At 40.0% G+C, this 15,290-nt stretch overlaps 1 protein-coding gene across 11 annotated transcripts in view; it reads right to left on the bottom strand.

Moving 5' to 3' along the window:
* Positions 1–15,290, bottom strand: part of KIAA1217 (KIAA1217 ortholog) — a 253,350-nt gene that overhangs the window by 86,826 nt on the left and 151,234 nt on the right. For 10 of the 11 annotated variants that reach the window (XM_024215983.2, XM_024215987.2, XM_024215992.2 and 7 more), the window contains one exon: positions 13,852–13,945. In XM_024215983.2, coding sequence (XP_024071751.1) covers positions 13,852–13,945 — 94 coding nt within the window. Of the gene's footprint in view, positions 1–8,738; positions 8,968–13,851; positions 13,946–15,290 lie in introns of those variants that run through there. The other variant, XM_024215990.2, reaches the window with a different exon arrangement.

Raw genomic sequence — 15,290 nt, 5'->3', positions numbered from 1 at the left:
TGGAAAGCCAGCCTGGTAGTTCTGTGAAGAGCCTGGTAGTTTTCCATGGACTGAGAAGTGTAAAACCTAGAGCTTGGGTCTGCTCTGCTTTTTGTCTGTTTGCTCTGTGTCTGTCCTTTTCATGTGTTTCCTTATTCTTCCAAGTCATGGGAGTAAACTGGTATCACGCCATGGTGCTTTTGGGATTTTCTCAGCACACCACAGCCAGTCCTGGATTTGATTGCTGCCTTCTCATTTGATGCCTGCCCATTGGTTCCAGACACTGAAGCCTTGTCTACTCTTGCAGCAGCATGTAGGGAACATGTAGCCACACACCACAGTGAAAAGCAGGCTGTACCCAGACTGTGCTGTGTAGCTACAAACGGCAGCGAAAAGCTCAGGTGGGGGGGTAGCCTTTCCTCTGCTGCCTCCCCTCGCCAAAGCCCTTCCCTGCTGCCAGAGCTTCACACTGCAGTGGGGAAAGGCTCTGGCAGCAGAGAGGCAGCAGAACATTATGCTGATAAAAACAGCAGTGTAGATGAGGGAGGTATTGCTTGGGCATGTAGAGAGCTATGAAAAGTACATTCCCTAAGGTTCTGGTGTGTCTTTACTCCCCACAACAGTGCCTCACCATTTACAATGCTATTTATACCCATGCTAGGGGCGTGCAGTGCATGTACTGTACATACCACTGTTAAGTGTAGACACAACCTGAGAGAGGGAGTAAATGTGCACTAGCTCAGTGCTTCTCAAAGCCGGTTTGCCGCTTGTTTAGGGAAAGCCCCTGGCGGTCCAGGCCGGTTTGTTTACCTGCGGCGTCCGCAGGTTCGGCCGATCGCGGCTCCTACTGGCCGCGGTTCACCGTCCCAGGCCAATAGGGGCTGCAGGAAGCGGCGCGGGCCGAGGTATGTGCTGGCCGCTCTTCCCGCAGCCCCCATTGGCCTGGAGCGGCAAACCGCGGCCAGTGGGAGCTGCGATCGGCCGAACCTGCGGACGCGGCAGGTAAACACACCGGCCTGGACCACCAGGTGCTTTCCCTGAACAAGCGGCGGACCGGCTTTGAGAAGCACTGCACTAGCTGGACTTTACCTTGATCCACCTTCCAACTTGGCCTAAGGTCTCTTCTTGCCCAAGTAAAGAACTATACCTCTCTTCTGTAGCTGACAACCACCATCACCCTGACACCAGCAGACCAGAAAAGAAACACCTATTTTCCTATTTCCCTTCTCCTGTCTTCTCTTTTACCCATGTTTGTCTGCTTGTGTTGGACTTGCCAAAACTCCCAACACTGTAAATAAACTGAGAAAGTTCTGATTGTTACAATACCGGTATCATTTCCATCATTAAGGAAAAACAACTGTTTCAGTAACATGCAATTTTTACTGCAGGGTTAGTAATTAAAGCAGGAGGGAAATGTCACGTGTGGTTATCGGAAAGCTAAAGAAGCCTAAAAGACAGCAGCAGCTATGGGGTGCAAAGTAACATTTAAATAATCCATAAACCATGACAGCAGGGAAGAAAGCGTGAAAGGAAAGGCAGTGTGGGGGTGGGAAGTAGGGAAGTGAGGCTGGGAGACTATGGAAGGAAAAGAGAAAGAAATGTAGGTAATCTGTGAGAGAGACTGGAGGTGAGAGACAGAAAGAGAAAGAGAGAGAATCTGGGGGTAAAGAGAGCGTAATGGGTGAGTCAGGAAAGGGTTAACAGATTGTGAGGACAGAGGTACAAAAATAAGATTAGGTCTTGGAGAGAGAAAGGGTAAGAGTCAGAGGAAGAGAAGAGAACGAAGTATGAGAGAGAGATTCTGGGGGGAAAAACCAAAGTCAGAAGGTTACAATGACAAAATGGAATGCGAGACTGGAGAAACTGGAGGGTGAGAAGCAAGAATGCACAGAAATGTTCTTGAAAGCTAGGAGATTTTGGTTTATTGACTGCAATCACAATGAATTATATTGTACCTACCCAGCAGAAAATAATGGGCAAGTGGAAGGAGAGGAAGAGAGAAAGAATGTGTCCAATTTAAGCCAGTGTGTTTAACCCAGCCTATGGGGGGTAAGAGAAATGCATTTTAGTCAAATTACAGCTGGGAGTGGGGCAGATGGGCAAATGCCTCAGGCTCTTCCTGGCCTGAGAGAGTGAGGGTGTGGGGATCAGGGACACACCCAACACTCCCTGCTGAAGCTTGAGCAATGCTCTAGCCCTCCTCTGTCGCTTCATACTTCTGTAAATCAGAACAACAGTGTTGGAGTTGCACTTTCAAAGCTACAAATGGACTCCACACTAGGCATAACGAGCTTGTCCAGTTCTATTGGTGAGGAAGCTTAAGGGGGAAAGTGACATGCTCCCCTCGTGAAACGACAGAGAACAGTGATGTTCTACAAGTTGCATTTCAGTGCAGTAGCCCAGAGACTTTACATTACTTTACATCTGGGTGCAGTGGGAATGGTTCCCAACTGGAAATGCTGAAACAGATGTTCCAACATGTGTACAAGCACTTGTGGTTAAGTGAATATGCAACTGCTAATCCAACTCTGATTATTCATGGAGAACTTCAAAAGGTTCCAAGGTTATACAATGGCCGGATAAGCTCTAACAAGCCCTTTGTGTGTGTGAGGAGTGGCAAAGCCCCATCTTTTGCACAAATGGTTGTGTCCCATGCCATTCCCAAAATACAATCCAATTCGAGACCACACATACATATGATCGCTGTCCCAAGGGCACCTGTGGCAGCTTGTCCTTGTCCATCGTCCCACCCAATTGTCTCTCCCACTCCTGTAGACCAGACTCCTGGGAATACAATTGTTTCCTCAGGGTAAAACAGGAATCCAATCTACAGATGAGGGAAATACAGCTGAGTTGCAGGAGCATTTAAAGCAATGCATAACAATAATAATGATGCTAATACATTTCATTTCTTACCTAAATTGAGTTCAGCTTGGAAGATATATTGGTCCGGATTCAGGTAGAAATAAGGGCTCTAAATTTGCACTAGGCTGTTCATATTTTCCCTGAACCCATTTGCACCTCTTTAGCTGTCAGTTAATGTAGATTAGTTTTCAATGAAATAGCTTCCTTGGTATGCTTGTGGAGTACTATTTAAGGGAGGAGAGAGGAATGAGGATGAATTCTTCTGTCACTTTTAGCATCCATCTAAGACACTCCAGTAGAAGCTTTGGGTCCAGCCATGCTTAAGACAAATGGAACACCATGTTCCAAAGACACTGATGCATGTGTGAGATCCAGAACATTCTGCATCAACATAACCACACACAAGCATGCCAGAAACCAAAGCCTGCCAGTGTGGGGTTTCTCTCTCTCACCACCAACCTTCATTTTGCTGCACAAGCTATCTCCCTGGTACCAGACTGCATAATTCTACCCCTGATCACAAAAGCAAACATCCAGATCAGCCAGCTTAGCATGAGTTCATTTCATAGTATTTATGGGCATGTTTCATGGAGCTGTTTTCTTTTTTCACAAATAAACAGAATGTGAAAGTAAAAAGAAAAAAACAACCCTCATTTTAAACTACCAAATGTAACAGAAGGAAGTTAACAAAGCTCTCATTTTCTTCCTTAGTGCACTTTCCAGACAAAACAGCTTGGATGATAGCGAGTGCATTTCAGCCAAGCTATGTCAGGGTGTCATTGTGAATGAAAAAACCACAAACACATTGAAACATAACACATTTCTATTCTAAAAAGGCTGGTTTTACATAATTATATCATTGGTTTGCCAATATCCACATTTAACTCAGCAGCATACTATGGCCCACCCTAACCAAAAGCTATTATTCTCTTTGGAATGAACATATAAAAGCTGTACTGATTTTTGTAGAATTAAGGTAGGAGCCCTTGAAATGGCTGGGGATTAGTGTTATACTCAAATAGCTTTGTTTGTTTGGTTGATTGGTTTACTTTTGTACTGCTGCTTTTAGATAGGATTTTAAGTACATAAACAAAAGTTGCCTGCTTTGTGCAGATGTAACAAGCATTTCCTTCCCTTTCCCTTTAAGAGATCAAATGCATTGTCAAGATAATGCATACAGTCGCCATCAGCCTTGAAAGCCAAATCCTTAAAACCAGTCTCGATTCCAGCACTTCCTTGGGGCACTGCCTAACTGATGGATTCATCCATTTTTTTTTCCAAAAAAGGAATAGTTTCAAGCATATATAGCTCTGGTACAGATCAGCATTTTTATTTGGTTTAAATATGCTGTATATCAGATTTCTACTCTTTAAAAAAAGAAGTCCTGTAAGTAACTGATCTCATAAATCAAAATAAATGCATGGCTTCTTGACTCTCTGATCTACTATTCAGCTTTTATTTTTGTTCCATATTTGTAGCTTTTCCTACTGTGCCAAAGCCAAATAGAATTGAACAATTTCTTATGATTAAACAAGAATAAGGAAAAACAACCTTTAGTCTCATCTGGAATTATCAAATGACTGAGTCAAAACATGTTTTCTATTACAGGAATATGGAATAGGTTAGGTTACAATATATATAGGATACAATATAGTTTGTCGTTTAAATCCTACGCATATTTACACCTGTAACCCACTGTCACCACTAGATAAGAACGCATCAGATAAGAAGGAAAACATTATGTCACAAGTTTTGCACCCAGCACTATCTTCAGTCCTCATCTGTAGGAAGGAAAGGTCAGTGGATGAGTATAACAATGGATCCACTAGCCCCTTTCCTCATCCCACACAACAGTGCATAGGGAGCCCCCATGCAGCTGGGCTTTGTGGCATATGCTACTGTGAACCTGCTGCAGAACTGGTTTGCTTTGTTGTGGGCTGAATCTTCCACTCCTATAGAGGAGGCCAGCGAGTATTTGGATTAACACCTCTTTTACCACATTAATATAATTGCTATCATGGTCTCAAGAGTAATTGTTCTGTTATGTGAACATTTATTTTCTTTCAACTTTACTTCCTTCTGTTCAACATTTGACAAATGCAAAGACAATCTAGTGTGATGGGGCAAGGCCAGATGGCTACAGTAAAGTAGTGAGGAACAGGTATGTTAGCCCCAGGCTAAACAAATCCCTGGTACCATGGTAACCAAATGGCAGTTGCTCCAGGTTAATCAAGACACCTGGGGCCAATTAAGATCCTTCTAGAAGGTAGGAGAGACAGCTAGATTGATTGGGACACCTGAAGCCAATTAAGGACTGGCTGGAACTAGTTAAAAGTCTCTCAGTTAGTCAGTGCGGGATGGGTGTCAGGAGCTATAGGAGGGAGCTGTGCTGTTGGAGGAACGAAGTAGTACGAATCCATATCAGGTGCAAGGAAGGAGGCCCTGAGGTAACTGTGAAGAAGATATTGAGTGGGGGCTGCTGTGGGGAAGTAGCCCAGGGAATTGTACATGCCCTATTTCCAAAAAGTCAGCTTTCATAGCTGCTAAGTTTAGGGTCCCTGGGCTGGAGCCCGGAGTAGAGGGCGGGCCCAGGCTCCCCCCTCCCCTCCCTGATTAATCACTGATACTGGGAGACAACAGAGACTGTGTGAGGGAGGGTTGTTTCTCCTCACCTACCTTGCTGGTTTATGATGAAAATGGCTCAGTAGACTGTGACCCTTGCCTCTAGAGAGAGAAGGGCTATGTGGAGGGTCACAGTGAGCCTCTGAGGCTAGCAAAAATCCGTCAGGAAACGCAGGACCCACGGAGTCAAGGACAGAACTTTGTCACACTAGCAGTCAGTGTACCAGGACAGACAAGTAATATAATGAGACGTGGGGGGTCTCAGGGCTCAACTAACTTGTTGAGTGTCTTAAGCATTGTTAGAGTTACCTGTAAATACAGGGAAACCTGAAGAAAGGGCCACCTGTAACCTGCAATCACTTTGAACAAAATTGTATTTGAAACCTTGGGGATACTTTAGTTAGAGACCAACTCTTCCAGGCCACACAATTTTGGTAGTTCATTGAGTGGTGACTTAAGAGAGATTTCATTGTATACAGAATGAGCTGTTGTAACTAGTCTAAGGAGAGAGCCACTTTTGACAAAAAACTACTTGGGAAGTTTGATTCCCATAGGTCCTTCCTGGAAGAATCTTAATGCCACTGTCTGAAACCATGTTGTGTAAACAGTCTAGACCACAGGATCCAATCAGAGACTATTAATAAGAGGACTGTTTGGGCTTCCTGGATTACATTCACCATAATAGATGGATAAAATGGGGTCTGTTGGAGGAATGAGACATACATCCAGGGATCTGCTGATGCATCAGCAAAGCATCCACCAAGAACAGACTGCAGTTTAGCTGACTGGATGCAAAACTGCTTACTTGGCTGAAGTAAATAACTAAGGTTAAAAGTAGGCATCCCCAGGGTAGAAGTTATCCACTCTGATTAAAAACTGAGTGGTTGAGGAACCAACTTTATCCAACAAACCTTTCGGCCTGTTCAGCCACTTAATTTGCATGTTAAACTTCAATCACATGCAAATTGTCCTAAGGCCTAAAGATATGTTTCTGTACATTAAAGAAAGAGATAGGATTCCAATACCATATACTTTCTCACAGTGCCCTTTTGCCTACTGATTTTTGCAGCTGTCTTGTTTATGCCAACTCAGATTATTTTTACCCCAGATCTTATGTGTATCCAAGAAGGGCTGTTCGTACTGCTCATATTTTCAGGAGTCCGATCAGTTTTCTTGACTCCAGATTAGAACTGACACCATCTAATCAAAGACCACAGCTGTGTGGGTGGAGTCTCCAAAAAGATCAAAAGTTGGATCTCTTTTCTGCTTCTCTAGAAAAAAGAGGATGAAGACAAAGTAGGCCTTATCTCCCTTATGGAATCTGGCCCTTTGGCTGCTATATTTGCCTAGAGGAAAGCAACTGGTTGAACAAAGAACTGAAGACTCAGCTGTGAGCAAGGAACTCAGATCCTGTACAAAGAGTTGTACTTCCAGATAATGTAATACGGAAGAACGCCAGGGAAGGCTAAAGTAAAGTCCTGATTAAATAAAGCAATGTCAGGCTTAAAGAAAGAAGAACTGTTCCTTCCAACCAGGCTGGTGTCACAGAGAGCACAACAGACTAAATTAACCTCAGCAAGGTGATTTTTAATCTCTGTTGAGGTAAGAGCAGATGTGCAAAGCTGTATGGAAGACCGAAAGCCATCTTTGGTTCGAGTGCTATCCCAGAGCTTACGGGGTCTTCTGAATTCTCATAAGCTTCCTTATTTACAAGGGAGGACTGTTTTCTGACAATGGCGGACGCAGCCATGAGTATTTTTATAGTATGTCATTGCATTAGCGAGTTCTAGCAATGACTGACTCTGCCAAATACTTAGGAAATGGAGATAAATAGCCACACTATTGCAAATTGATTTGCCAAAAGCAAGGGCTGTGAAAGAGTAAAACATACAAGGAATAGGAACCAGGAAACCTTCTGTAAAAGTATGTGGATTAAGAATAAAAGCAATAATAAACAATAAAAATGGACCCAAACCCAATTCTCATGTCCTTATTCAGGGAAAACTCCCATTGAAGCCAATGGGACTTTTGCCCAAGAAGGCCAACCTCACAATTGGGCTTTGTGTTAGACACTTGGCCTCCAGACTCCGTCACAGGCCAACAGAAAACTTGAGTTGCTCTTAAATAATTCTATCTGGATGACGCAAGAGGTGTACTGACATGCTCCAGAGCAAGCTGCTTGCAACCCTCAGCCAGAAAGAGAGGCCATTAAAAGGAAATAAAATCACTATTAAAATGAGTGTATCATGGTGGGAGCCTGGATCTATTTCTTCACAGAAAAAGTTACTGGGGATTTCCAGATGACAGACTTGTGATATCTTAATCTAAAAAGAGAGTAACATATAACTGGGAGACTCCTGGTATTTGCAGAGTGGGTGAGGCATACTCCTATTCCTAGACTAGTTGATGTTGGCTAAAATGCTTTTTTTCAGATCAAGTTTGATATCATTTAACTTGAAAATAAGTAGGTAGAACTTGGTTTTAACAGATCCATTTTATTCTTTGGCAACTTTTTAAAATGTTACTTTTAGATTGTTGATATATTACAGAATCTATATAATTATATAGAACATGAATGACATTTTTTCAAAATAAATATAATTTAACAATAGCACATTACCACTTAATTATTTAAAAAGCCACAATGAGATCTCCATCCAAACAGCTCAGGATCTGTACATTTAAACAGATCATTTTATGTGCGATACTTGAGATTTATATTTTGTTTTATTCATAGCTAAAAATAAAAATGAACTAATTCTTAATCTTCCAGCCACCTTCTCAATAATCTAGATCATTTATGGGGTAATTTTTATAGTATATGTAAGACACATGAATGAAAGAGCACGGGTACATTTATTATATTTCATAACAGTTTGATTAGATAGAGCTACCTCTCAATGTCTTCTTCCCTACAGCAGCATGAATAATTGGCAGCTTAGTAATAGCTCATTCATTAAAAATAGTAAAACTCATGTCACAGAAACAATCCTAGAGCATCAGATACTATATTTATATATTATGGTGAACTCTCAACCAGATTTCAAATGACAAGTTAGAAAATAATCGAATTATTACTTTCTATACACAGATTTTAAACTAGACATAAAGACTAGTTTTGGTAGTCAACAGGGGAATAAAACATTTCTTTTTCTGGAAGATTTTAAAAAAATCTAGTTTTGATCTCTGGTTTAAATCCCCAGTTAATCTAAATATATCCTTTAGCCAAAAAGAAAAAGGAATTCCATATTCACTACAAATAGGCATCTTACCTTACATCTTTTGGTGAACTCCTTTTCTAGAAGCATCCGGCAGGTATTAGAACACAAAAATACTTTCAGCTAAGCTTGTCTTTACATTTTCTTAACACTAAACTTCTTTTGCTTTTGTTTTGCTAGAAGAAGCTCTTAGACAAAACATGTGGGCTAAAACAGCAGCAGCCTCCCTGTTCAAGAGATTTCATGGATATTCACAGGCTTTGCTTCCACTGTCCGAAAGTTAAGTCTGAGCAAGAAAGGCATTTTTCCTGTCCCGGAAATCAGTATAACCAAAACCAATGCTGAGCTAATGAGAAATGTTTCTTCCATGTGTTCTGTTTGGCAGACACTGCAAGTCATATCAAGGAAACACATGATGTTTATAAATACAGTATGGCTCATGTTGTCATAACCTCTCAATGACAACAAGAGCACTAGAAAAAGCAGGCAGCAAAACAGCAGGAAAGAGGATATTTGTATCGTTTAGAAGTTCTGTATCAGATATACATATCTTGGCTTTTTTCCTAAAGAAAATGTTTTATGGTAGAGGGATCAGTAAGGCAGTGTATGGCAACTTATAAACGTACTACGGGTATTCCTAGCATTATCATGCATTCAAACAACTACATGTTTAAATATTTGTTCTCAGTTTTAGGAGTTACACTCTAAGCGGATGCCTATATTGCAGTCACAGGGTGTGATTACAGTTCAAGTAAACATACCCAGGCTAGCTTTCATTTAGCTAGCTCAGGTCCTGGAGCATGGAAGCTGCAGCAATGTGCACTTCAGCGTGGCTGTACAAGCCTGCCCAGGAATCATTCGCAAGTCTAGTGCGCACTGGAGCACAAGCTGCCGCAGCTTCACTGTTCTGGTACCTGAGCAGCCTCAGCCTGCTCCGAGTAGAAGGGGGCTTCATGCACAGAGCTGCCCCTTTTTAACCCTCCCGCCTGTCTGGTTCCCAGGGGATGCGTCAGTGTCGCCATGCTGGCCCCTTGTCCCCTTTTGCAAATCCCACTCCCCGCCCCTAATGGTACGGTGCAATCATTCTGGTACCTGAGCTAGCTCAGTATGTCTATACACCTTGTGATTGCAGTATAGACATATCCTAAGACTGTTACAAAAAAATCAGCAAGTGGTCGATAATTTTGGCAACACTTGTATTTTTACTTTTTGCCTATAATGACATGAAGATTTTTAACTTAAACACAATCCAGTGAAACACTGCTAGGAATCTCCCATAATCTGGATGCTTTTGTTTAAAGTATCTGTAGACCACAAAAGCATGATCTTGCATTTATTACCTCTATGTCTTTCTTTAAAAAGTTGTAGAGGATTTTTTTAAACTAAGGATTAGGGGAAAGCTGACAGGTGCAGATGAGCACATGGTGCAGGCAGACACATCTCTTAGGGATTAATTTATTAAAGAGGGAACTCTATATTCTCACAAAGACGATAGGAAAGAAGTTGGTAAAGTAGAGCTAGGAGCTAGAGAGGGACAGTCATATTTAAATGAAATACTCTTACATGAAGGAAAGTAACTGAATATTGACAAAATGTATAAGTCTAAATACTAATGGGTGAACTACAGTGCCTGTCATTAAATGAGGATTTTGATATAACAGACATCACAGAAACTTGGGGGAATGAGGATAACCAGTGGGACGGTTAATACCAGGGTACAATACATATATGTATATATATAACATAGTAGGTTGCACTGATGGGGGAGTGCCACTATATGTCAAAGAAAGCATAGAGTCAAATGAAATAAAAATCTCAAATCAAAATGTGCCATAGAATCTCTATGGATAGAAATTCCATGCTTGAACAATAACAGTACAGCAGTAGGAATGTACTAAGGATCACCTACCAAGATGGTGACAGTGATTGTGAAATACTCAGGGAGATTAGAGAGGCTGCAAAGAGAGAAAATGCAATAATGATGGGGGATTTCAACTATCCCCATGTTGACTGCGTACATGTCACCTCAGGACAGGATGAAGAGATAAAATTTCTTGACACCATAAATAACTGCTTCTTGGAGCAGCTTGTCCTGGAACCCACAAGGGGAGAGGCAATTATTGAGTCAGTCCTAAGTGGAGCACAGGATTTGGTCCAGGATATCAATATAGCTGAACCCCTTGGTATAGCAACATCATATAATTTAATTTAACACCCTTGTATAGGAACAAATGCCAAAGAAGCCCACCACAGTAGCATTTAACTTCAAAAAGGGGAGCTGCACAAAAATGAGGAAGCTAGTTAAACAAAAATTAAAAGGAACAGTCACAAGGGTGAAATGCCTGCAAACTGCATGAAGAATATTTAAATCTACTGATAGGCAAAGTAAGAAAAATGTAGCTTGAGAATCTATTAGACTTTGATTTAAGGATACTAACTTCGTATATTTGGATATGTGATGTTGGCAATTTGAGTTTTAATGGCTATAAAGCTTTAACTTTTTGAGTCTCAATGTCGACTGTCATTAAATAATTATTGTCTGATCCCCTCCATAATTTTCCATAACTGTGAAAATTTAAATAATAAAAATAGGAAAAAAGCTTTAAAATAAACATCAATATTATCTATCGACATTATAAAAAATAAACATCTAATTCTGCCAATCCTAAGTATAATACAAAAGATGTGTGACAAGATCTGACTTTGTACGGTGTTGATTCACATTTCAAAAGTAACAAAGAGTCCTGTGGCACCTTATAGACTAACAGATGTATTGGAGCATAAGCTTTCGTGAGTGAATACCCACTTCGTCAGACGCATGACGCATCTGTTAGTCTATAAGGTGCCACAGGACTCTTTGTTGCTTTTTACAGATCCAGACTAATACGGCTACCCCTCTGATACATTTCAAAAGTAATCTCCTTAAAACAGGACAGGCAATAAACGCTTTATCCCTAGATTTACTGAAACAGATGCTAATGCTAAGCACTGTGTTTACAGTAATTACTCCTTCCTCCCCTCTCATTTTAGTATAGTTAGTTTCAATTTATCGAAGCACCATGGTGAAGGTAGGAAGACTGGAGTGATATCTTTCCCACCACCCAACTTCTTCCATATCCTACATCTGTCTGCCTCAATGCAGCTGCAGAACGAATGCATTCTTACTCTTGGGTTCTCCCTCTCCACCATATATATTCATGTGATTGCATATATAAGCAATAAAACATAAAATCAAGTGCTTCTTTTCAGGCTTCTCAATGCTTCCTCACCAATGTCCTGAGCTCTGACTTGAAGGGACTACCTCTCAAATTGAAAAGGGCATCCAAGAGCTGACCAAACCCACTCTGCTGAGCTTGTGAGATCTAACAAAAGCACATCCCCAGGTGAGCTGGCCATAGACCAGGAAATAACTATTCTTGGGAGATGTGAAGATTTTGAAATGCCACCTCTGGTAAGACACACACTCCCAGAACCACCTCAGAGAGTAGAGAGGAACATGGTAAAATAATCACAGAATCGTAGAAACGTAGGGCTGAAAGAGACCTTAAGATGTCTTCTAGTCCAGCCTCCTGCATTGGTACAGAGGGAGCCACCTTTATTTTTGAATTATCCCACTGTGGCCAGAGGGAGAGAGTTTAGCCATACTCAATATGTATCTGTGGGCATAATCTCAGTTGCACAGTTCTATATTTTAACGTGAACAATACAAATTTTAACCACTGTTTTTACAGAGAGCCAACATTTGTATTTGAAACAACTTTATTAGATAGTAAATATCTGACACAGGGCCAAAGAAGTAATCCAGATTGCTGATATTTTGATTTTATGTACACATTAGCAAAACATGTCTGAATACCAGTCCAGCACACAACACTCAAAAAAGTTACATTTAGCCCCCCTTTCAAGTGGGACAATAACAATTTAGGCCTAATGATGTAATGTCAATGCATTATTATTACAATGGTTAACATTACTATAGGCACCGAAAATGTGCCCTGCCCTAGGATATTAATGATATATTTCAGATACATCCGGTTACTGCTCCATAGAAGTCAACAGTATTTCAGGATTCTCAGCACCTTGCAGGAGACACATAGCAATTTATCAGATTGGCCCCTACATGAGCTGCTACCACTCTATATACAGATTTTTAGCGTGCAGTGAGGTGAATAATCAGATAATTGGATTTTCTGACCCATCAGAGAGATTGTTTTATGATGTTTTAAAATTCAAATATTTAAATAAAATAATTATAGGAGAGGTGGTTGAAAATACCACAGGAAACTGAACAACTGCCACAATTGAACTGAAACAACAATGCCCTATACCATTACAACTGCAAAAGTGCTTAAATATAATCAAACCAAAAAAGCAAAGATCTGTGGCAGATGCAAAAGAAATTGTGAAATCAAGAACTAGATGCACAATTATAAACTAATATTTTTACAGGAGTTCCTCAGAACATTTGACATCCGCTTTGGAGCATGTGTAAGTTACTAAAAACCAAGCAGCACACTTGTTAGTAACTGTATCCTTCTTGAAGGCTTAATATGACTTTATTATTTCCTATATATTATATTTAAACAAAAAAGAAAACAAAGGGAATAAATTTCAGAAGCTTTCTTGGCAAAGTCAAAGGCAAAGATTTCACCTTTACAAAGGTTACTACATTTATGGTATTTTTAATAGACACACAAAAATTGATGCGCTTTTCAAAACTGCAAAGCATTTATTAGTATGTTGAGTCTGAGATGGCCATTTATGAAGCACATCAGGAGACAGGGAGCTCAACTGGAAAGCTTTTGAAAATGGGGTTGCGAGTTGCCTACTAATAGAGTAAAGTTAAACCGTGCTCTGCTCTGTTGAAAAGAAGAAAGAGTTTGGTGCCCACTAATGAATGAGACTTCAATTTCCATTCTGAAACAAATTACTAAAATATTGTGCTGTGATTTCAGTTCTTTACTGTGAATGAATGAGGGATCAGAGAGCTGTTAGAGTAAATAGTGACAAGGAATGAAGTAATAGATCAATAAATGAGTTAGCAGCATGGATCAGTGTCATCCGCTTGCAGCATGTATGTATTCACACTATATACGTTAATGTAAACATTTCACATAGAAAACAGGAGATAAAATAAAAATGAATATAAATCAACTCTGGCACTTACCCTTATATCTCCATTTACAGTTCTGGATGTATGATTAAATGCATGAGCAGGATCTTTGTTGTAAACTTTAAGGAAAGATCTGTCCTGAATGTTCCTGGAATCAAAAATATCAACAAGGATAGTAGATGAAAGGAGTTTTATTTTAGACATTTCCTTTGCTTGCCCTAAGGATTCAGGCAACAGACAACCACCATCACGATCTTGCTGCAACTGACCAATAAAAAACCCTACTGCTATAAAATAGACAAACAAATAACAAAACCTACTTCAGTTCTCTTTCCCCTGGGAAGTATCGTTCTTTCAGTACAGGTCCACACCCATAAAAATCAGGTGGTACTGAGTTTCTTTCAAGATCCCCGGCACAGAGTGAAAATACTTTGTAAGATAATAAAGCTCCAATATTTACAATGCACCCAAAAGGGTTTAAGTTAATATTTAAATGCTTTATTGTGTACTCTACACAAACACATGAATTTCTGCTATTCTAATGAGCACAAATCAAAAGAAAAATACTCTTTTGAAATTATTCTTGAGGCAAATGTAACTTATGGTAGTTTGTTCGCAAAACTGAAAACATTCCATAGCGATTAAGAACTCATCAGCGAATGTAAAAACAAACTTTCAAGCCTCCAATCTTTCATACAGCTTTTTTTTTTAATCAAAAAGCACAGCTTTGATAAAAGAAACTACAGAATTTTGATGCAAATTGTTAGAAGAAAACACCAAAAGATTTTTAAGATTAGCACAAAGAGCCTTGTCATTCATGAGTCTTTTTATAAACTGACTCATTCAGACAACAGATGTTTTACATTAGTCTCAAAACCTACCTTACAATAATTTCATAGATTAGAAATCTGCACTGAGTTCTGCTGATTTCTTGTTCTGTACTAATCAGCAACAATCTAATTAACGGCAACAATCTAAACACACTAATGTCCTTTCAAAACTGTGATTCCTTTCAGTTCACACTAGTGATTTCAAGAGAATTTGCACAAAAGACTGAATTTCTTTCCTCCAGGTACAGCAACAAGTTTAGTGGACTGATCTCACTCATTAGGATTATCATTTTTAAAAAAATGAAGTGAAGTATTCTTGGGCTGGTCTAATTTCTTTCTTTTAAAGTCATATTACAGTCAGCGATTGCTTTGAATCTGTAACTAGCCAGAACTTGCACTGCTGCTGTAGACTTCAAGTAGTCTATTAAAAAACCACATAGCTTAACAGACAGATCAGTCCCATCTGTTTAAGAAATGTATGGTTAATGAGAAGTTTAGAGTTGATGAGAGTTAACTACATGTAGAATGCACAAGAAATACCTATCCTGTAGCAAATTTAGGTTCTTCGTTTATTTATGGCAGCATAAACTCTTTTCTGTCTTACAAATATGGAATTTAAGATAATATCAATATCTAAAAGAGGTGATGGGTCTACGTTTAGTT

Source organism: Terrapene carolina, unplaced genomic scaffold, assembly GCF_002925995.2.
Source record: "Terrapene carolina triunguis isolate 2854851 unplaced genomic scaffold, T_m_triunguis-2.0 Scaffold84, whole genome shotgun sequence".
Taxonomy (NCBI): Eukaryota; Metazoa; Chordata; order Testudines; family Emydidae; genus Terrapene; species Terrapene triunguis.
The sequence above is the reverse complement of the archived record's forward strand: the minus strand, read 5'-3'. Positions and strand labels throughout refer to the sequence as shown.